This window comes from Coregonus lavaretus (genome assembly GCF_964263955.1).
Source record: "Coregonus lavaretus genome assembly, contig: HAP1_SCAFFOLD_850, whole genome shotgun sequence".
Taxonomy (NCBI): domain Eukaryota; kingdom Metazoa; phylum Chordata; class Actinopteri; order Salmoniformes; family Salmonidae; genus Coregonus; species Coregonus lavaretus.
The window spans coordinates 79,857-102,993 of NW_028163490.1; the positions used below are offsets into that span (position 1 = coordinate 79,857).

The following is a 23,137-nucleotide window of genomic DNA, read 5'->3' on the forward strand; positions in this document are numbered from 1 at the left end:
GTTTAAATGAGGTGACAGAGGCTGGGCTGCATCTCAATAGTCTAAAGAGGCTTCCTTGTCCCTTCCTTGTTTCCTTTCCTTCATCTGCAGGAGAAGATGCTTCCTCAGACTATTGAAACCACCAATAAATGACATGCTTTCATATAATGAGTGTGTGCTAGCCAGGGTGTGTGTGCGTGTTTGTGCGTGCGTGCATGCGTGTGTTATCCCTTTCATACTTAAACGTTTTTCCGCCAACTTGATCATACCGCCAACTTTTTTCCGCCTTTTGTTAAATCTGAAAAGTTATTTCTGTTATCAAAGCTGAAACTTTTATTTCCACCAAACGACCTAGAAGCCTAATCATTTCGGTAATGTTCTGCCTACGGCTTAGTATGAAACGGAGCTGTAATGCTGAGGTGGCATCGGCACGCACTATGCTCTTAAACTCTTGATGGTTGCTAGGCAGCGCCCATTAACCATCCTACTGACAGTTCTAAACTTTGCAAGGCATGTCACTTCGCCCATCTCTTCGCATAGCATAGCCCACCACTAAGCGCTGGATGGTAGGGATGGGTAAGAGGACTCGAGTACTCGAACTGACGTCAAAACTCGATATTTAACCAGAGATCACTTTTTTTTTTTTTTTTTATACTGTAAAACTATTTGGTCGAAATTTGGTCTTGAAGACAACGTTAATTTGCTTTGACTCGAGTGTTCTATTTGTACATGTGCATTTGCGGGACACAACAAAAAAGAAACCAAGCCAAGCGTCACAAATCTGTTATAAAAATCTTTGGTTCTGCTTCCTACATTCCCTTTCCCCTCCGTGTCTCACTCACTCAATTGCGTTCCAACCGCTCCCTCTACACACGCGTTCTGTGTGCGCCTACAGAAATAAATGCCTATCAAAACGAACCTAACTGATGGGATACACAAGCCAAATTACGACAGTTTCATCACAAAAATGTTCCAACAATGAGGTGTAGTTTTGGAATAATTTGGTCATTTTCCACTTAGGTTACTTTGCGGTTGTCACAGCCACAAAGTCCAAATTGGCTATGTCGTAAAAAATCATGAAAACAAAAAAGTGCTTTTTGGTCTTAATTTAAGGTTAGGGTTAGGCATAAGGTTAACAGTGTGGTTAAGGTTAGGGTTAAGGGCTAGGTTTAATAGGTTTAAAAAAGATTTTGAGAAGTGATAATGTAGAAACGTGCAGGGTTTATGGTTGTGTGGCTGTGGGAACTAACGTTAGTGACAACCTGCTTTGCGATCTGCTAGTTGCATTTAGAATTGGTTAGCCTAGTCTATTACCTCCCTAAACATAGACAGGTTCCACACTGAAAATATGCAAAAACATTAGTTTGATAAAGACAAAGAGCCTATTTTCATCAGAATCATTAAGCCCTTCTCACCAAACAAATGGCTGTAATTCATTCCCATGCACTGTTCAATGTAGAATTGTTAATCCATTTAGAAAATTCGAAGGAACAGGCATATTAAACTAGATCCAACGTCTGTATATCGAAAAGAACACAGATTTTGATTTGTAACTCTGAAAAATGTCTCTTTCAACTTGCCAAATTGAGCCCTGTTTCAAATGATCACTCTGAGAATAACTGTTCCAGATGTGAGATGCGAATCACTTCGCACTATTCTGTTGTATTACATGTTGTTTTACTATAAACTAGGTGTCTTGACTGTGATAAGGGCTCGGGAAATAAGAGTGTCTTGTCTGCTAAAATAACAAAACAAGGCTATGCCATTACACCAATTTATTTTTATTTATCTTATTTATTACACAGCCAGGCTCCTACAAGCAAGCACCACACTGCTGAGGCTACTACCTTTTTGAAGATTGTGTTCCACGATATAATATAACCAGTTGATATTACAGTTTCAATAAATGAATCTTAAATGGCACTTGTTTTTTTATTGACTGAATAAAAATATGAGGCAATTTAGCAATTAGGATTTGTTATCTGTTATGATAAATTAGGCATTGTTACACACTGTTGGCATATACAGTGCATTTGGAAAGTATTCAAACCCCTTCCCTTTTTCCACATTTTGTTACGTTACAGCCTTATTCTAAAATTGATAAATTCAATTAAATACCCCATAATGACAAAGCGAAAACAGGTTTTTAGAAATGTTTGCAAATGTATAATAAAACAAAACAGAAATACCTTATTTACATAAGTATTCAGACCCTTTGCTATGAGACTCGAAATTGAGCTCAGGTCCATCCTGTTTCCAAAATACCGTAAATTCTATGTGAAAGCAGCATAAGTGTGTGTGTGTGTGTGTGTGTGTGTGGTGTGTCTGTGTGTCTGTGTGTGTGTGTGTGTGTGTGTGGTGTGGTGTGGTGTGGTGTGTTTATAGTCATGGGATGTAACCTATCACCCTTTTAGATTATTTTGATTTGATAGCCCAACCAATTAAGACAATGGACTTCTCATATCTGATTGGACGCCAGGAGGAGCCATATCTATTGCTGATGCTGTGTCGGCACAAAATGGCCGCCTAGTTGGCCCTTTGGGTCATTGACCACTATTCGATACAATGGGAATGGCGACATCTGCATGGTCGTTGATATTGGAGAAGAGAGGAACACACACAGACTTAGGACAGGAGTCAGAACAGTTCAGGCTTTGTGTGTATTGCTTAGTAAGCAGCCATTGTCCCCTTGGGGTTCTGGTTAGGACCAAGTCGACAGAATGTCTCGTCTGTATACAGGCCCACATTCTGTGTGTGTGTGTGTGCGTTTGCATGCATGTTTGTGCATGTGTGTGGGTGTGTATGTGTGTGTGTGTGAGGTCTCCCAGGACAGCGCTAAATTGGCGTGGCGACTATGTATAATATTCTCAAACTCAATTTGCCTCCCAGTCTGTGTTCTATTGCCCCCCCCCCCCCATTGTCATGACAACCAACAATGAGCTTTTCTGTTGATTTCTGCACTGCCCTCCTCAGCAATAATGGTGGCTGGTGTCTGTGTCACCAAGTGTGTGCGTGTGAGTATGTTGCCAGCTAATCCGAGAGAGTGATCAGAGTGCCACAACGAAGCAGACTGTGGCAGTGCCCCTTACACACTCACTCACTCACACACACACTGACACACACTGGTTGTTTACCAGTCCGGAGGCCTCCAAGAGATTCCAAACCAAATGTTTGGGTTTCCTTCATGTGCGGCCCTTAGAGCATTTCAAATATCTCAAGGCTGCATTCCAATGGGGCTTTTTCCCACCCTAGAGATGCTGTGTGTGTGTGTGTGTGTGTGTTCACTGTAATCTATGAAGAAGGCGTTTTTAGATAAACAAACCAACTGCTGGAAAGAACAACATCATTCCTCTCTTCCTCATTTGATATCCGCTATTCGACAAATAATGACACTGTCTACTACTGTGTGTGTTGAACCTCTGCCCAGTTTGATTGGCGGGCTGGCCTTGTCGCCATGGTGATGGCCACTGGGATACCAGCGGGTCATTGGTTATTTGATTCACATTCAGAAGAGGCAGTCTGTTCTCTGTCTGTTTATCAGTCCTCTATCTGTTCTCAACGAGTGATGTGTGTGTGTGTGTGTTGTGTGTGTGTGTGTATGTGTGTGTATGTGTCTGCAACATTTCCTCTTCTCTGTAGGGAGTGTGATCTGTACACCTTTGGTAGCTGGCACCACAATCATAGATATACTGAGTTATTGGGTCACGTTCAGAGAACACAATCTGTTTCCTATCTGTTCTCTACTGTATGTCAGTTTGTAACATTTACCCTCTAGTTAGGGACGCGCAGCTTCCATCTTTGCTACCTGGCACCGTAGTTTTACTGTACTGTATATAGTACTGAGTTATTGGGTCACGTTCAGAGAAGGCAATCTGTTCTCCATCGGTTCTCTATGAGTCTGCAACATTTTCTATCTAACTGCAACACTTCCTCTCTAACTGCAACATTTCCTTTCTAACTGCAACACTTCCTCTTTAACTGCAACATTTCCTCTCTAACTGCAACATTTCCTTTCTAACTGCAACACTTCCTCTTTAACTGCAACATTTCCTCTCTAACTGCAACATTTCCTTTCTAACTGCAACACTTCCTCTTTAACTGTAACATTTCCTCTCTAACTGCAACATTTCCTCTCTAACTGCAACATTTCCTCTCTAACTGCAACACTTCCTCTTTAACTGCAACACTTCCTCTTTAACTGCAACACTTCCTCTTTAACTGCAACATTTCCTGCCCTCTGATGAAAACCTTTGGGACCTGGCACCAGGCTGTAGATACAATATACAGTATAAAGTGGTGCATGTTCAGAAAAGCCTTCTGTTGCCTATTGGTTCTATATCTGTCAGTTGAAAAGCCTTCTGTTGCCTATTGGTTCTATATCTGTCAGTTGAAAAGCCTTCTGTTGTCTATTGGTTCTATATCTGTCAGTTGAAAAGCCTTCTGTTGTCTATTGGTTCTATATCTGTCAGTTTCCAACGTTTCCTATCTTGACTATTAAAGATGTGCATCATTGGTACCTGGCACCATAGTACATTGATATTGCAGTTATTGGTTCACGTTCAGAGAAGCCAATCTGTTCCTGATCTGTTGTCAACATTTCCTCTTTACTGTAGAAATGTGCACCTGGCTGGCTGGCACCATAGTCTATACCACTCAAACTCAACTCTGGACCTGGAAGCCAGTTCCACTGCATTGTTTCATTGTTCCCCTCTAATCAGGGACTGATTTAGACCTGGTACACCAGGTGTGTGCAATGAATTATCAGGTAGAACAGAAAAACGTCAGGCTCTGGACCTCATAGGGTAAGAGTTGAGTACCCCTGGTCTATACTGTACTGTTGGTTCATGTTTAGAAAAGACAACCTGTTCTCTACTTGAGACGGCAACATTTCTAAATGGTTGTTGGGATTCCCCTCTACAGTAGGGATGGAAGAGCATACCAGACACCATAGCCATGGCCCTTTGTGTTACAGGCCCACCTGAACATTATTCTCAACCACATTCAGCCTTTTGTGTTGTTGTAAAACGCTGAGCATTGACAGAGTGGGTTTGTGTGCACTGTTCAGAGCAAGACAAGGTTTTCATCATGGGTCTATTATCGTTGACCTAGCACCTTTATTATAGAAGAAGGAATGAGGGACATCCGTTCTTTCTCTCTCTTTTAGAGCTGTCTTTCATGCTGTCTTCTAGCCTACACTGTGTGTGGACAGAGAGAGAGAGAGGTTATCATCATTGAGCTAACACCTTTATTATACAGTGGAAGAAGGAGGAATGAAAGACATCTGTTCTTTCTCTCTCTTTTAGACATCCCGTTTCACTTGTTCTTTCACGCTGTCTTCTAGCCCACACTGTGTGTGGACAGAGAGAGAGAGATAGAGAGAGAGAGGTTGTCATCAGTGAGCTAACACCTTTATTATACAGTAGAAGAAAGAGGAATGAGAGAGAAAAATACAGTCATACATCCTAGCTTCTCTTATCATTCTTCCTCCCTCTCGTATGAGTATCCCTCACTTTTCACTCTTTCTTTCATGCCATCTTGACTATACTGTGTGTGGACAGGAAAGATGGAATGTAACGGAAATGGCGGGAGAGGGAGAGGGAGAAGGAGAAGAGAGGAGAAAGAGAGAAGGAGAGAAAACGAAGGAGAATTGGAGATGAGAGATAGAAGGGAGACAGAGAGGAAATGTCTGGAGGGGGAAACCTGGCACTGCACTCCTCCCTCGCTCGCTCCCTGCTTCCATTCTCTCTAGCAACCCACCGATTCACCCCTCCTCTCCTCCCTCCCTCACTCCCTCCCTACCTTGCGCCACACAGATTCAATACCACCTCTCCTCTCCTCCCTCCCTCTCCTCTCTCCCTCCCTCCTTCCACTCTCTTTAGCACTGCAACCATTCAATACTACACCTCCCTCCATCCCTCCCTTCTCCCTACCTCCCTCTCTCCCTCCTTCCCTACCTCGCTCCCTTGCACCACACTGATTCAATACCACCCTCTCTCGCATCCTCTCTCTCTCCCTACCTCGCTCCCTAGCACCACACTGATTCAATACCACCCTCTCTCTCATCCTCTCTCTCTCCCTACCTCGCTCCCTAGCACCACACTGATTCAATACCACCCTCTCTCGCATCCTCTCTCTCTCCCTACCTCGCTCCCTAGCACCACACTGATTCAATACCACCCTCTCTCTCATCCTCTCTCTCTCCCTACCTCGCTCCCTTGCACCGCACCAATCCCCCTCCCTCCCTCCCTCCCTCCCTCGCTCTCTCAGTTGTTGCTTGTAGTCCTGCCAAGTGTAGCATTAGCCTTGTGGAATGGAACCGTGGGTGTGTGTGGGTGTGTTGGTGTGTGTGTGTGTGTGAGTGTGGGCAAGTGTGTGTGTATATGTGTGTGTGTGCTTGCGTGCAGGTGTGTGTGTGACCTCAGAGATGGCCTGTATAGATTTCTGGCCCATAGGCACAGATTTAGGATCAGCTTTACCTCCCCCATATCCTATCCTCAATCCTTAGGGAGGAGAAAACTAAACTGTCCTTAGGTCAGCGTATAAAGGGTCAGCAGCATTTATCTCCCTGGTCTTAGCAGGAATGCAAAACACTGACATTTCTCAGAGAGGTTTACTGAATCTTTCCTTTTTTTGGCATTATTTACTTCCCTCCCTCTGGCTGATCCCTTGTTCATTGTTTTCCTCCCTCCACTGGACCACATCTCTCCATCCCTCCCCCTCTCTCATTCTCCTTTTCCTCCGCCTGATTTCCCCCTATACTTTCTCCTTCTCATCTCGCCTCCCTCCCTCCCTCTCTCCCTCTTTCCCTCTCTCTCCTCTGTTTTGTTCATAGTTTGATATAGCAGTGGAATCCCTGAGGTAGCCCTGTAAAGGCTTCTAGACTACTTTAGATTCATACACGTATTGTGTGTTTGAACTGCCAGATTGCCTCTCTCTCTCTCTCTCTCTCTCTCTCTCTCTCTCTCTCTCTCTCTCTCTCTCTCTCTCTCTCTCTCTCTCCTCTCTCGCTCTCTCGCTCTCTCTCCTCTCTCGCTCTCTCTCTCTCTCTCGCTCTCTCGCTCTCTCTCGCTCTCCTTCTCACTCTCTCTCTCACTCTCTCTCTTTCAATCTATCTCTCTTTCTTTATCTCTCTCATTCTACCTCTCTCTCTTTTCTTCCCTGTTCTTTCATTGTTTGTGCTTAAGTTGGGCTGCGAGAGATTTAATAAAAAAATATTAAGATGGATTAAATGTAAGAATAGATGTTGCACCGTCAGCACTGACTGCCCTGAATATGAACTGAACTGTATTAAGAGAAAATCTTATTTTCGGAGGATATGAATGTCAATGCACTGTTGGAAGTTGTTAGAAAATATGTATTTTGGGATGTTTTTTTATTTACGTTTTTTGGGGGAATTTTAATGAGTTGATCAAGGTTTTGGCCACATATTTTGTATAAACCAATCAAGGAAGAAATTGGATTAGATTAAATGTACAGTTCGCTGATTGGTTGATGATGCCATTGCTTTAGACTCAGGAAGATTATGAGAAAAAAAAAAGAAGAGAAATCAAGATTATTGTCACAATCACATGTGATTCTCTCTCATGTGAGGTTTACTGTAGAAATCCTCCAGGGGAAAGAAGGATGAATGAATAATGAAAGGAAGGAGAAAGAAATGGGTTGTTATCGCTCTCTCTCCCTCCTTCCCACTCACTCTCTTCTCTCTCTCTACCTCCCCACATTATCTCTCCCTCCTCCCCACTCACTCTCTTCTCTCTCTCTACCTCCCCACATTATCTCTCCCTCCTCCCCACTCACCCTCTTCTCTCCCTCTACCGCCCCACATTCTCTCTCCCTCCTCCCCACTCACTCTCTTCTCTCCCTCTACCGCCCCACATTCTCTCTCCCTCCTCCCCACTCACCCTCTTCTCTCCCTCTACCGCCCCACATTCTCTCTCCCTCCTCCCCACTCACTCTCTTCTCTCCCTCTACCGCCCCACATTCTCTCTCCCTCCTCCCCACTCACCCTCTTCTCTCCCTCTACCGCCCCACATTCTCTCTCTCTCCTTCCCACTCACTCCCTTCTCTCTCTCTACCTCCCCACATTATCTCTCCCTCCTCCCCACTCACTCCCTTCTCTCTCTCTACCTCCCCACATTATCTCTCCCTCCTCCCCACTCACTCCCTTCTCTCTCTCTACCTCCCCACATTCTCTCTCCCTCCTCCCCACTCACCCTCTTCTCTCCCTCTACCGCCCCACATTCTCTCTCCCTCCTCCCCACTCACCCTCTTCTCTCCCTCTACCGCCCCACATTCTCTCTCCCTCCTCCCCACTCACTCTCTTCTCTCCCTCTACCGCCCCACATTCTCTCTCCCTCCTCCCCACTCACTCCCTTCTCTCTCTCTACCTCCCCACATTATCTCTCTTAATGGCCTGTGTGTCATCTCCCATTGGTCAATTCTCTCTCTCCCTCTGTTCCTATAGGATGAAAATGCGACGTCACAGAGTGTTCTTGCTGTGCACAGTGGGCCTGTGTGTCATCTCCTTCCTCCACTATTACAAGGTAATATATATATATATATTGTTATGTGTACAGTATAGCTACAGATGTAGGATCTTAATTTGATCACTCTTTTGCTGCTGAGAATTTTCCTGTCCCGCAGGAAATGCAGATGAGCACTGGATACCTGCTTTAACACACGGTTCTATTAACACTATTCCACTTTTTATGTTGCCTCATTTTGACTAGCCAACCACTGATCGACATTATGGACTAAACTTTTAAATTCTGTTGCTTCAGGATTATTTTTGCTGTGACAATCCGGGTCAAATTAAGATCTTTATATTGTATATATTGTATGTATTTTAAATGTAATTGCATGTGAAGTGCCAATGTACCGACAGTCTTTCCCAAGCTGTCTATTGTTGCTCATGTAATAACAAGGACAACAATGGAAATAAGTTGCCTGACGTTGTGTTTCCTCAATCACTTTAATGTGTGTATAGTTGTATAAATAGTTGAGGCAATTATCTTTTTTTTTTTTTTACATTTGTCAAATAAAATTAATTAATGAATTCACAATGCCAAAATGCAAGTTCCTAGGGGGAAAATGAGGTAATAATGTAGTTGTTGTTGATAAAGTCATTGTATTCTATTTGTTCCAGGCCCTGCATTACGTCTCCCTGCTCAAGGAGCTGTCGGCCCCGTACCCCAACATCAAGTCCTTCATCATGGTGACAGGCTTCTTCTGGAGGGAGGGGGGGGCCACACCGTTAACGTTGGCTGCCTCGTCGTCTGACTTCGCTGCCTCGCAGGAGGAAGGACCCCCGCCCGCCCTCAGGTGTGTGTTGGAGGGATGAGGTGGGGGGGGGGGGGTTAGTGCATGTGTGTGTGTTTGTGTGTTGATGTTTTTGTACGACAGACATGGAAACTGCTGATGTCATAGGGCTTTGTAAATACTTTTGATTAATTGATGACAACATTACCTTTCTGACCAACATGGCATTTCTGTTTGTTCCAGGCCCTCGGACACCAATCCACGGATAGTAGGGCCTATAAGCCCTGGGGGAGGGGGTGGAGGAGGTAGAGAAGGGGGGGTAGGGATAGTAGGAAGAGGGGGACTGGAGATGAGGCTGAGAGAGGAACCTGCTGCGCCTCAACCATGGGGTCTACCAGAGGAACCCAGACACAGGGACAGGGATACCAACGAGGTGAGACAGTTTGGTTGACTGGTCTTTTGTTTAACATGTCTTGTCTGTGACTTTGCAGGTTTGACTAATCTCTACACTGTGTTGACTACGCTGCCATGAGTATGAGCTACATACTGTAGATCTAGCAGTCTTAGAAACTGTTCTCAAGTCAATGTTCATACCTGGTCATTGAAGTGCTAGGGAGCCTGGGATATCTCCTGCCAGATGTATTGACTACTCACTGCTGGGATGTGTTTGAGGTTCTTAGACGAGGGTGATGGCTAAATGTTAGCTGTGTATTAGAAACCCTCCTCAAGGCAATGATCAGGCCTGGGCCTGTATCCACAAAGCGTCTCAGAGCAGTAGTGCTGATATTGGATCAGGTCCCCACCTGTCCATATAATCGTATTCATTATGATATGAAAGGTTAAACTGATCCTAGATCAGTACTCTTACTCTGACACACTTTATGAATACAGGCCCTGGCCATAAAAGTGCTTTGGAACCTGTGATAAGAAAGAGTGTCTTATAAACGGTTCTCAAGGCCGCTATCATCAGTAGTCTACCTCCAGTCAATACACCATTATCATCAGTAGTCTACCTCCAGTCAATACACCATTATCGTCAGTAGTCTACCTCCAGTCAATACACCATTATCATCAGTAGTCTACCTCCAGTCAATACACCATTATCATCAGTAGTCTACCTCCAGTCAATACACCATTATCATCAGTAGTCTACCACCAGTCAATACATCATTATCATCAGTAGTCTACCTCCAGTCAATACACCATTATCATCAGTAGTCTACCTCCAGTCAATACACCATTATCATCAGTAGTCTACCTCCAGTCAATACACCATTATCATCAGTAGTCTACCACCAGTCAATACATCATTATCATCAGTAGTCTACCTCCAGTCAATACACCATTATCATCAGTAGTCTACCTACAATCCAAACATCAAGGCTCTTCCTTTGAAATAAAACAGACGCTTTTTGTCCCCATGTCAGGAGTGAAGCTTAATGGAATCTGAGTCATTGCATGTCAACAAAGTAGCAGTTAACACTAAGGGCTCTATTCAATCCGTATCGCAGAAGTTCAGCGTTACAGCGTGATTGAAATTTAAAGGCAATGTTCCCGCATTAGCGGAGACTGCGTTCACGGTAAATGCTGCATATGTCGGCTCAATCGGGAATATCATAACCCTTCAGCGATACAGAATGAAAAGAGCCCTAATAAAGTTTCTCTAGATTGATCTGTGAGGACAAGTAAAGTGCTAAACAGTCCCCTCTTTGTCTTGTCTTCCTCAGGAGCGTGAAGGTGAGGACCTCCACTTCAAGCCCTGGTACCCCAGCCACCCAGCCCACCCTGTCAGACCTGACGCCCCAGAGGACAAGGCCTCGGCTGGGGTCAAAGACCAGGTGGCGACCCCCAAGGCTCCATCCCCGGACCCCTTAGAAACCCTGGGCGACATCCACACCCGCACGCACCAGCTCCAGGACGACCCCACCTCCTACTTCGTCCGTACGAAAGCCGGAGCCCTCTGCTTCCGCCAGGGGACAGAGGTCGCCACCCCCAGGGATGACGCGGCTCGACCAGGGGGGCCTGTGGTGACTGGTACTGGGATAGGATCTCGAGCAGGCTCCCCTGGGCAACGTAAGCCCCTGGCGGTCCTGAACCAATCCAACCAACAACCACTCCATCCGTCATCCTCCGGCACCTCCACGCCTCCCAAGGCCAAATCAAGAGGACGAGGAGGCAAACGTCTGGTAAAATGTGTGTGTCGGCCAGGGTGGCACGGACCCTACTGTGGGGTACCTACCATGGTCTACCACTCTAACCTGCCCACTAAGGAGAGACTGACGCCCAGAGAGAGACCCAGGAGGGTGATCAATGCCATCAACGTGAACCATGAGTTTGATCTTCTTCACGTGAGGTTCCATGAGTTGGCCCAGGCTGTGGATCTGTTCCTGGTGTGTGAGTCTAACTTCACCGCCTATGGAGAGAGACGACCACTACGGTGATTGGACATAGCTATATATACGTCTGTCTGTCTGTCTTGCTGGCTTTGTGTATGTTTGCCTTTCCAACTTCACGCCTTCGGAGAGAGACGACCACTACGGCGAGTGGGCAGGATGATGAGATGGCTGGCTGTCTGTTTGTCCATCTGGCTGGCTGGCTGGCTGTCCATCTGGCTGTCTGTCTGTCCATCTGGCTGGCTGGCTGGCTGTCCATCTGGCCGGCTGTCTGTCTGTCTGTCCATCTGGCTGGCTGTCTGTTTGTCCATCTGGCTGGCTGGCTGGCTGTCCATCTGGCTGGCTGTCCATCTGGCTGGCTGGCTGTTTGTCCATCTGGCTGGCTGGCTGGCTTTCTGGCTGTTTGTGTGTCTGTCTTCTCTTTGTCTCTCTCTCCTGAAAGACTCATTTAAGCATATCTGTTGACACACTGTCTGTATCTGTCCCTCTCTCCCTCCCTCCAGGTTCCTGCGTCTCCTCCTGAATGGCACCTACGACTACGTGCGCCACAAAATCATCTACGTTTTCCTAGACCACTTTCCAGAGGGCGGGCGCCAGGATGGCTGGATCGCTGACGACTACCTCCGCACCTACCTGACCCGCGACGGCATGGCCAGGGTGACCGGATCACGCCCTGACGACGTCTTCGTCATCAACGATGCCGACGAGATCCCCGCACGCGAGGGACTGCTTTTCCTCAAGCTGTTTGACGGTTGGACGGAACCGTTCGCCATCCACATGAGGAAGTCCCTCTACGGGTTCTTCTGGAAGCAGGTAGCCTATAGGGTTAGAGGTTACAGGTGCGGGCTTGTTAACAGAAGGTTGCCGGTTCGAATCCCAGACCAGGCACGAAAAAAATCTATCCTGTGTAATCAGGTTTTTCTTATCTTGTCTTCTCTTTTTTAAATCCTTTTTTGTGGCATCCAATTGGTAGTTACAGTCTTGTCCCATCGCTGCAACTCCCGTACAGACACAGGAGAGGCAAAGGTTGAGAGACGTGCGCCCTCCGAAACACAACCCAACCATACCGCACTGCTTCTTGACACAATGCCCGCTTAACCCAGAAGCCAGCTGCACAAATGTGTCGGAGGAAACACTGTACAACTGGCGACCGAGTCAGCGTGCACTGCGCCCGGCCCGTCACAGGAGTCGCTATAGTGCGATGGGACAAGGACATCCCTGCCGGCCAAACCCTCCCCTACCCTGGACGACGCTGGGCCAATTGTGTGCCGCCCCATGGGTCTCCCGGTCGCGGCTGGCTGCGACAGAGCCTGGACTCGAACCAGAATCTCTAGTGGCACACTGGCACTGTGATGCAGTGCCTTAGACCACTGCACCACTCGAGAGGCTTATCTTGTCTTCTCTAAGGGAATTTGAGCCGACTACTAGAGGGTTGTTAGTGACAGATCCTAGAAAGATAAGCTCTCTTGTTGTTGTGCCCTTAAGCTAAGCACTTAACCCCCTGAAACTGCTCACCGGTGTGTGTATGTATCGGAGAGGTTGTGTGTATGTGTGTGTATGTATCGGAGAGGTTGTGTGTATGTGTGTGTATGTATCGGAGAGGTTGTGTGTATGTGTGTGTATGTATCGGAGGGGTTGTGTGTATGTGTGTGTATGTATCGGAGAGGTTGTGTGTATGTGTGTGTATGTATGTGTATGTATCGGAGGGGTTGTGTGTATGTGTGTGTATGTATCGGAGGGGTTGTGTGTATGTATGTTTCGGAGAGGTTGTGTGTACAGTGCATTCGGAAATTATTCAGACCCCTTGACTTTTTCCACATTTTATTACGTTACAGCCTTATTCTAAAATTGATTAAATTGTTTTTTTCCTCATCAATCTACACACAATACCCCATAATGACAAAGCAAAAACAGGTTTTTAGAAATTTTAGCAAATCTATAAAATATAAAAGAACGGAAATATTACATTTACATAAGTATTCAGACCCTTTACTCAGTACTTTGTTGAAGCACCTTTGGCAGCGATTACAGCCTCAAGTCTTCTTGGGTATGATGCTACAAGCTTGGCACACCTGTATTTGGGGAGTTTTTCCCATTATTCTCTGCAGATCCTCTCAAGCTCTGTCAGGTTGGATGGGGAGCGTCGCCTGACTAGCCTCCCAGTCCCTGCCGCTGAAAAACATCCCCATAGCATGATGCTGCCACCAACATGCTTCACCATAGGGATGGTGCCAGGTTTCCTCCAGACGTGACGCTTGGCATTCAGGCCAAAGAGTTCAATCTTGGTCTCATCAGACCAGAGAATCTTGTTTCTCATGGTCTGAGAGTCCTTTAGGTGCCTTTTGGCAAACTCCAAGTGGGCTGTCATGTGCCTTTTACTGAGGAGGGGCTTCTAACTGGCCACTCTACCATAAAGGCCTGATTGGTGGAGTGCTGCAGAGATGGTTGTCCTTCTGGAAGGTTCTCCCATCTCCACATAGGAACTCTGGAGCTCTGTCTGAGTGACCATAGGGTTCTTGATCACCTCCCTGACCAAGGCCCTTCTCCCTCGATTGCTCAATTTGGCCGGGCGGCCAGCTCTAGGAAGAGTTGGTGGTTCCAAACATCTTCCATTTAAGAATGATGGAGGCCACTGTGTTCTTGGGAACCTTCAATGCTGCAGAATGTTTTTGGTACCCTGCCCCAGATCTGTGCATCAACACCATCCTGTCTAGGAGCTCTACGGACATTTCCTTCGACCTCATGGCTTGGTTTTTGCTCTGACATGCGCTGTCAACTGTGGGACCTTATATAGACAGGTGTGTGCCTTTCCAAATCATGTCCAATCAATTGAATTTACCACAGGTGTACTCCAATCAAGTTGTAGAAACCTCTCAAGGATGATCAATGGAAACAGGATGCACATGAGCTCAATTTCGAGTCTCATAGCAAAGGGTCTGAATATTTATGTAAATAAGGTATTTATTTGTAATTCTTAATTTTTTGCAAACATTTCTAAAACCTGTTTTTGCTTTGCCATTATGGGGTATTGTGTGTACATTGATGAGGAACAGTTTTTATTTAATCAATTTTAGAATAAGGCTGTAATATAACAAAATTTGGAAAAAGTGAAGGGGTCTGAATACTTAACGAATGCACTGTATGTGTGTGTGTATCGGAGGGGTTGGGTGTATGTGTGTGTTAATGTGAGGGGTTGGGAGTATGTATGGGTTAATGTGAGGGGTTGGGTGGATGTATGTGTTAATGTGAGGGGTTGGGTGGATGTGTGTGTTAATGTGAGGGGTTGGGTGGATGTATGTGTTAATGTGAGGGGTTGGGTGGATGTGTGTGTTAATGTGAGGGGTTGGGTGGATGTGTGTGTTAATGTGAGGCGTTGGGTGGATGTGTGTGTTAATGTGAGGGGTTGGGTGGATGTGTGTGTTAATATGAGGGGTTGGGTGGATGTCTGTGTTAATGTGAGGGGGTTGGGTGGATGTGTGTGTTAATGTGAGGGGGTTGGGTTGATGTGTTTGTTAATGTGAGGGGGTTGGGTGGATGTGTGTGTTAATGTGAGGGGTGGATGTGTGTGTTAATGTGAGGGGTTGGGTGGATGTGTGTGTTAATGTGAGGGGTTGGGTGGATGTGTGTGTTAATGTGAGGGGTTGATGTGTGTGTTAATGTGAGGGGGTTGGGTGGATGTGTGTGTTAATGTGAGGGGGTTGGGTGGATGTGTGTGTTAATGTGAGGGGTGGATGTGTGTGTTAATGTGAGGGGGTTGGGTGGATGTGTGTGTTAATGTGAGGGGGTTGGGTGGATGTGTGTGTTAATGTGAGGCGTTGGGTGGATGTGTGTGTTAATGTGAGGGGGTTGGGTGGATGAGTTTGTTAATGTGAGGGGTTGGGTGGATGTGTGTGTTAATGTGAGGCGTTGGGTGGATGTGTGTGTTAATGTGAGGGGTTGGGTGGATGTGTGTGTTAATGTGAGGGGGTTGGGTGGATGTGTGTGTTAATGTGAGGGGGTTGGGTGGATGTGTGTGTTAATGTGAGGGGTGGATGTGTGTGTTAATGTGAGGGGGTTGGGTGGATGTGTGTGTGTGTGTGTTAATGTGAGGGGTGGATGTGTGTGTTAATGTGAGGGGTTGGGTGGATGTGTGTTTTAATGTGAGGCGTTGGGTGGATGTGTTTGTTAATGTGAGGGGTTGGGTGGATGTGTGTGTTAATGTGAGGGGTTGATGTGTGTGTTAATGTGAGGGGTTGGGTGGATGTGTGTGTTAATGTGAGGGGGTTGGGTGGATGTGTGTGTTAATGTGAGGGGTGGATGTGTGTGTTAATGTGAGGGGTTGGGTGGATGTGTGTGTTAATGTGAGGGGTTGGGTGGATGTGTTTGTTAATGTGAGGGGTTGGGTGGATGTGTGTGTTAATGTGAGGCGTTGGGTGGATGTGTGTGTTAATGTGAGGGGTTGGGTGGATGTGTTTGTTAATGTGAGGGGTTGGGTGGATGTGTGTGTTAATGTGAGGCGTTGGGTGGATGTGTGTGTTAATGTGAGGGGTTGGGTGGATGTGTGTGTTAATGTGAGGGGGTTGGGTGGATGTGTGTGTTAATGTGAGGGGTGGATGTGTGTGTTAATGTGAGGGGGTTGGGTGGATGTGTGTGTTAATGTGAGGGGTGGATGTGTGTGTTAATGTGAGGGGTTGGGTGGATGTGTGTGTTAATGTGAGGGGGTTGGGTGGATGTGTGTGTTAATGTGAGGGGTTGATGTGTGTGTTAATGTGAGGGGTTGGGTGGATGTGTGTTTTAATGTGAGGCGTTGGGTTGATGTGTGTGTTAATGTGAGGGGTTGTGTGCAGCAAAACACATATTCCATTTCTAAATTCTGTCTCAATAAAGTATCATCTTCTTGTTCTAGCTGGGGTCGTTGGAGGTCGTGTCGGGGTGCACGGTCGGGATGCTCCGAGACGTCTACGATGCCGATGGGATACGTCTCCGCCGCCGGGAATACTACACCATGCCCGGCTTCAGGAAGTACGAGAACGACACGGGTCACATCCTGGTCCAGTGGGCCGTTGGAAGCCCCTTCCACTTCGCTGGGTGGCACTGTTCTTGGTGCTTTAGCCCTGAGGGCATCCATTTTAAGCTGATCTCGGCCCAGAACGGGGACTTTCCGCGTTGGGGTGACTACGAGGACAAACGGGATCTGAATTATATTCGGGACCTGATCCGGACAGGGGGTTGGTTCGATGGATTGGTGCAGGAGTACCCCCCCTCGGAACCCAAAGAGCACATGTACGCCCCAAAGTATATGTTGGAGAATTATGAGAAGTACCGATACCTTCTGGAGAACCCGTATGTCTAACATGATACAATTATTGAGGGGTAGCGAATTCGGGGGGGGGGGGGGGGCAGAATTGAAGGAAGTGAATGGGTAAGGAAGGAGGGCCCCTAGGACTCACAATGGGGAGGGAATTAGCACTCTTTATGGGGGAAGGATACAAAAGGTAGGAAAGCACTGATGCGGAAGGTTACAGAAGGAAGGAAAGCCTTAGCACTGATGGGGAAGGATACAGAAGGAAGGAAAGCACTGAAGTCGGAAGGATACCTATCGCAAGCTCCAAACAGTCCTTATTTTGGGGTAAAAGGGAACAGTGGAACAGCTTTGGGGGGAAACGACCACTGACTACTGACAAAATAGTCCCTCCTAGAAATGCTCTCTATATCAACCTCCAACCCTCACCTACTACTATCCCAGTTCTGACTGACAGACAGGCCTATATCCAGGGTTGGTACGGTGGGGCCAGAGGGACAAAACAGGCAAATCACAAACCTGTGGAAAAAGGAAGCAAAAGATGACATTTTTGTTTCTGTTGATGTTTACTTCATCATATCGTCATAGCGACACAGACACTCCCTCATCCTATCGCGGAATTCTCACTCACTGTTGGATATCTTCCTGTTGTGTCTTTAGTGACTCCCTGCTAACACACACACTCACACTTTCTCCTCTCATCATATGTGAGTTAGATCTAGTGCAGTCTACAGTGTATTGCTTTCCTATGGTTAATATTTTGGCTTGCTTGCAAATGAACTGACGAGAAAAAGCCTGAATCGTTGTAGAAACTCTTGGTTAACTTTACACACATGGAACGGGACTTCTGCTTCAGTTGCTGCAAACCACTAACACTCTGTGAGATGTGTGTGTGTGAGAGTGTTTATGTGTTCATCTGTGTGTGTGCGCACGCGTGTGCACAGGGGTGTGTGATCCTGAAAGGTCAGAACACAATATGTGTGTGTGTATAACTGGGTTACAGTCTCCATCTGTAGACAGACAGACAGCTCGGAATGAATTCTGAAGTGATGTCATCTCCATAGCCTTTTGTGCAGCACAGCAGGAGGTGTATTGTTGTTCTATGTGGCCTATAAAGAAAAAGATTTGAAAAACCTGGTTGACTCTCTCTCTCTTTCAGTTTCTCTCCTTTGCCTTCTCAACTGCATCCTTCTCTCCCCGTCTCCCTCCCCTCTGTCCCTCTCTCCCTCTCTCTCTCTCTCTCTCTCTCTCTCTCTCTCTCTCTCTCTCTCTCTCTCTCTCTCTCTCTCTCTCTCCCCTGTTCCTTGCTCTCTTGCTCGGTCCGGTAAAAAAAAAAGGTCACTTGACTTCTCGAGCAGAAATGTGCCGCCCACGTTGCCATGGTAATGAGAGAGAGGGAGGAAGGGGTGGAGGAAAGGGAGGAGAGGGAAGTGAGAAAGGGGGGATGAGGGCTGAGGGAGGAGGTTGGGCTGCGTTCAAGTTAGGTCGCTGAGTCCTTAGAGAGAAAGGGAAGGAAATCTAGAGCAACACTGTGTGTGTTCCCTTGTGTTTTATCCTCAGGACAATGAAACTTAAGAAAATGTAGTTTATTCCCCTGACTCATTTATCTCCCTTCTCTCTCTCTCTCCCTCTCTCCCTCTCGCCCTTCTCTTTCTGTGTGTCTCTGTATCTCATTCCTTCTCCCTGCTTCCTCCTATCTCTCCATCTCTCCCTACAGTCCCTATTGCATAGATAGATCATGGCACCTGATCATGCCTACTCTTGACTAGGCACGTCTCACTAGAGCCCAGCCCCAGCTCTCTCTCTCTCTCTGATGTTACCGTGGTGATGCCCTGCCCCTGCAACAGATGGATCCCTTATGGCGGTAAACAGAACACATGGTGGGCATTTTGACGATGTCATATCCTAGTCCGAGACAGAGATAAAGAATGATTGATTATAGTAAGATAGGATGCGTCCCAAATGGCATCCTATTCCCTACATAGTGCACTATGGGCCCTGGTCAAAAGTAGTGCACTATATATGGAATAGGGTGTAATTTGGAACACATAGATTCCAGGAAATATACTGTGAGTTTGGTTACACCCTCAGATTCAAACAGATAAATTAGCAAAGATAACACAACGTCTACTGTACCAGGAATAGAACGACATTGATTTTGACCCTGAATCTGGATCCTATCGGTTTTCCATAACTCCCACATTCTCTTAGGTCATCTTAGGAAGTAGAGTGAGAACGGCCATTTTACTGCAGGCTCTTTTCCATTGGGCTCTGTTCCAATCTGGCCCTCATACCATCACGGTCACCTAATCATCCCCAGCTTCCAATTGGCTCATTCGTCCCCCCTCCTCTCCCCTGTAACTATTCCCCAGGTCGTTGCTGTAAACGAGAATGTGTTCACAGTCAACTTGACTTTAAATAAATCCAGAATAAAGAGATAGCCTAGACCTAACAGCACAGCTGTGACTTAAGGTGGCCAAACTAACACACCACCTCTATCTACCTGGTGTAGTGTAGTGTGGGATGGTAACACCACCTCTATCTACCTGGTGTAGTGTGGGATGGTAACACCACCTCTATCTACCTGGTGTAGTGTGGGATGGTAACACCACCTCTATCTACCTGGTGTAGTGTAGTGTGGGATGGTAACACCACCTCTATCTACCTGGTGTAGTGTAGTGTGGGATGGTAACACCACCTCTATCTACCTGGTGTAGTGTAGTGTGGGATGGTAACACCACCTCTATCTACCTGGTGTAGTGTGGGATGGTAACACCACCTCTATCTACCTGGTGTAGTGTAGTGTGGGATGGTAACACCACCTCTATCTACCTGGTGTAGTGTAGTGTGGGATGGTAACACCACCTCTATCTACCTGGTGTAGTGTAGTGTGGGATGGTAACACCACCTCTATCTACCTGGTGTAGTGTAGTGTGGGATGGTAACACCACCTCTATCTACCTGGTGTAGTGTAGTGTGGGATGGTAACACCACCTCTATCTACCTGGTGTAGTGTAGTGTGGGATGGTAACACCACCTCTATCTACCTGGTGTAGTGTAGTGTGGGATGGTAACACCACCTCTATCTAACTGGTGTAGTGTAGTGTAGTGTGGGTGGTGGGGTGGTTAGCCGCTAGCGCAGAAGGAAAGTGTGATTCTCTCTATATATATTAATTCTCTATTCCCTCCATTCATAGTTGAGTCATTAGATATAATGATTAATACAATGTGATCTGGGACTTCCAAGGAACTTTCCAGCCCAGGTGGGTGTGTTGTGTGTTTAGTCCCCGTCGTGATGCACTTGGGTTAGCTCCGCCCTCAGTCTCCCTGTCTGGCTCTGGCTCTGGCTCTGGCTCTGTCTGGGGCTGGCTCTGCACATCTGGTTTCAAGTGTGTGTGTGTGTGTGTGTGTGTGTGTGTGTGTGTGTGTGTGTGTGTGTGTGTGTGTGTGTGTGTGTGTGTGTGTGTATGAGTCATTGCCAGATAAGGTGTCTGTCTGGACTATGTCACTTCACGGAACTGTTATTATACCCCGCATCATCATGGTGAAGGTTGTCCTCAGAAATTCAAAAACTTCAAATCCATTTAAAATCCCTGGGTTTTCTGAGATAGCAGTCTGCCAGAGTTTGATTAGTGCACTATATAGGTAATATAGTGTCATTTGGGATGCACCTCTAGTCAGGTGGGAGTCAGATGAAGGAAAGGGAGAGAGAGTGGTAGGAAAGGAGGGGGGGAGAGATCATTATGATATCCTTGTTTGTTATTGATTAAATATGTTCCTGACTGTACTCTCACCATGGTAATGTAAGAATCTGACATGCCAACAAAGCTCATTGAATTGAATTGAGAGAGAGAGGTGAGGAGCTGGAACCATATCGTCATTTCAAAAGAAGACGGGTTGATAAATGAGATATATTCAAATTGAGGAAAGAGCGAGGGATGGAAGGAGAGTGTGTTTTTAAATGGAGACAGTTAGATCTACAACACTCTTCTGGCTGCTGCTACTATCAGCCCAAGAGTTGCTCCCTTCCCCAATGTGTCTGTGTGTGTGTGTGCGTGCGTGTGTGAGGAATGGAGGGGGAGAGGTCTGGGGTTCAGGGGTCAGTCACAATGGTTCTTTATTTCTTTCTTCCCTCCCTCTCTCTCCCTTCATGTGGAATGTCCCCTCTCTCTCCCTTCTCCTTCCTTCCTTCCTTCCTTCCTTCCTTCCTTCCTTCCTTCCTTCCTTCCTTCCTTCCTTCCTTCCTTCCTTCCTTCCTTCCTTCCTTCCTTCCTTCCTTCCTTCCCTCTCTCTCTCTCTCTCTCGCTTTCGTTCTCTCTCTCTCTTTCCCTCCCTCCCTCCCTCCAACCCACCCACCCTCACTCTCTCTCTCTCTCTCTCTCTCTCTCTCTCTCTCTCTCTCTCTCTCCCCCTCTCCCTCCCTCCCTCCCTCCCTCCCTCTCTGCTATCCCTGGTTCTTGTCATAGTGATGGCGTGGTCTCTGTTGTGGCAGCCATTGTTGCTGTTTGTGCTAATGCAATAATCCATCCAATTACTCCTCTGTTGTCTTATGTAAACAAAGAAGAGAGCGGGGAAGAGACAGAAAGAAAGAGAGAAAGAAAGAGATGATACATTTGAGCTCTGAGGAGAGATAGGCATGCAATCATGCAGTTAAATCTAAGATATGTGTTCCAAGAGTGTGTTCGCTTGTATGTGCATGAGTATGTGTGCTTCATATGACGCATTGGAAAATGGCTCTAGGATGATATTATGGTCCCTACGTCTGAGCCTGCGTCATCACTGGTACATGTGTATTACGCTACTAGGCTATAACCTTCAGCCCAAATGGCACCGTATTCCCTATTTAGGGCACTTCTTTTGACCAGGACCCATAGGGAATAGGGTGGGATGCAGACATGGAAACATGACCTGCCCTAGCTACCTTATCTTATTCAAACATTGACCTAAGCCTAATATTGTTTATGTATTATCCACCATTTAATGGACTAGTGGTTTAAACAACAGATATATCCATTAGTGCGTCAGGCATATTGTGTGCACCTCAAATGGCACCCTATTCCCTACGTCGTGCACTACTTTCGACCAGAGCCCTATTTCGCCCTGGTCAAAAATAGTGCACTATATAGAGAAGAGCGAGCCATTCGGGACTCAGACATCATATCTGGTTTGGGATGACTGGAGATGTAATATCCTTCACTGAAATATATTATTTCATGTCTGTCTGATGACAGGGTTTGTGTAATGGGCCAAAAGCTGTGCGGAATATCAGCCGTATGTCTGTCTACGTTCCAAGTAGCACTCTATCCCCCTATATACCCCATGGGCCCTGGTCAAAAGTAGTGCACTTTGAAGGGAATAGGGTGTCATTTGGGAAACAGTTGCTGTCTCTAGCACTCTATTCATATCACAGACAGTTTATATCAGGACAGAATGTTGTCCTGAAGGGGGAGAGAAAGACAAGGAAGGATAGAGGGAGAGAGAGAGGGAGAGAGAGGGAGAGAGAGAGAGAGAGAGAGAGAGAGAGGAGAGAAGGGTAGAACCAGGAGGCCATATGCTGTGTCACCACAGATCAAAGAGTGTCGACATTGGAGAATCAGAGCGACAGATGGACTCTCAGTCACACACACACACAAACACACACACACAAACGCATAAAAACAGACACAGACACACACACACACACACCACCTGGCCGTTGATCACATGCCCTTAGTAGTGAGCGGGAGTATTGTGTGTGTGTTTAACCCTGCAACCTTAATTCCACCTGTGCTTGGCTGCTCACTCACCCAACCGTCCCTTAGACACAGAGTCCTTAGTGCCAGAGCTGCTGGACTGAGACAGAGAGAGATTGAGGATTGAATGGAGAGAGAGATTGAAGGAGAGAGAAGGGGGGAGGGGATGGAGAGAGAGGAGAAGGAGGAGGAGAGAGCGAGTCTCCAGTCAGTAAGGATCACAGAGAGAGAGAGAGAGAGAGAGAGAGAGAGAGAGAGAGAGAGAGAGAGAGAGAGAGAGAGAGAGAGAGAGAGAGGAGAGAGAGAGAGAGAGAGAGAGAGAGAGAGAGAGAGAGAGAGAGAGAGAGAGAGAGAGAGAGAGAGAGAGAGAGAGAGAGAGAGAGAGAGAGAGAGAGAGAGAGAGAGAGAGAGAGAGAGAGAGAGAAATATCTTGGTCATAACAAACATGGACATTGTTCTATTGACACACTGTGTGGAACTCAATACATTATTTT

General features: G+C 46.6%; 2 protein-coding genes across 3 annotated transcripts in view; one reads left to right on the top strand and one right to left on the bottom strand.

Moving 5' to 3' along the window:
• Nucleotides 1-20,681, top strand: part of LOC311118072 (beta-1,4-mannosyl-glycoprotein 4-beta-N-acetylglucosaminyltransferase-like) — a 62,557-nt gene extending 41,876 nt beyond the window's left edge. For both annotated transcript variants that reach the window (XM_084192944.1, XM_084192945.1), the window contains exons 2-7: nt 8,444-8,522; nt 9,125-9,300; nt 9,481-9,670; nt 10,965-11,674; nt 12,134-12,443; nt 16,516-20,681. In XM_084192944.1, coding sequence (XP_084049070.1) covers nt 8,445-8,522; nt 9,125-9,300; nt 9,481-9,670; nt 10,965-11,674; nt 12,134-12,443; nt 16,516-16,962 — 1,911 coding nt within the window. In that variant the 5' untranslated portion in view covers nt 8,444 and the 3' untranslated portion in view covers nt 16,963-20,681. The remainder of the gene's footprint in view (nt 1-8,443; nt 8,523-9,124; nt 9,301-9,480; nt 9,671-10,964; nt 11,675-12,133; nt 12,444-16,515) is intronic.
• A 2,008-nt stretch (nt 20,682-22,689) lies between these two features.
• The window catches only part of LOC311118067 (beta-1,4-mannosyl-glycoprotein 4-beta-N-acetylglucosaminyltransferase-like), a gene marked incomplete at its 3' end in the record, with an annotated part of 78,522 nt that continues 78,074 nt past the window's right edge, over nt 22,690-23,137 (bottom strand). The window contains exon 7 of the mRNA XM_084192940.1: nt 22,690-22,743. Within this exon, the coding sequence (XP_084049066.1) occupies nt 22,690-22,743 (54 nt within the window). The remainder of the gene's footprint in view (nt 22,744-23,137) is intronic.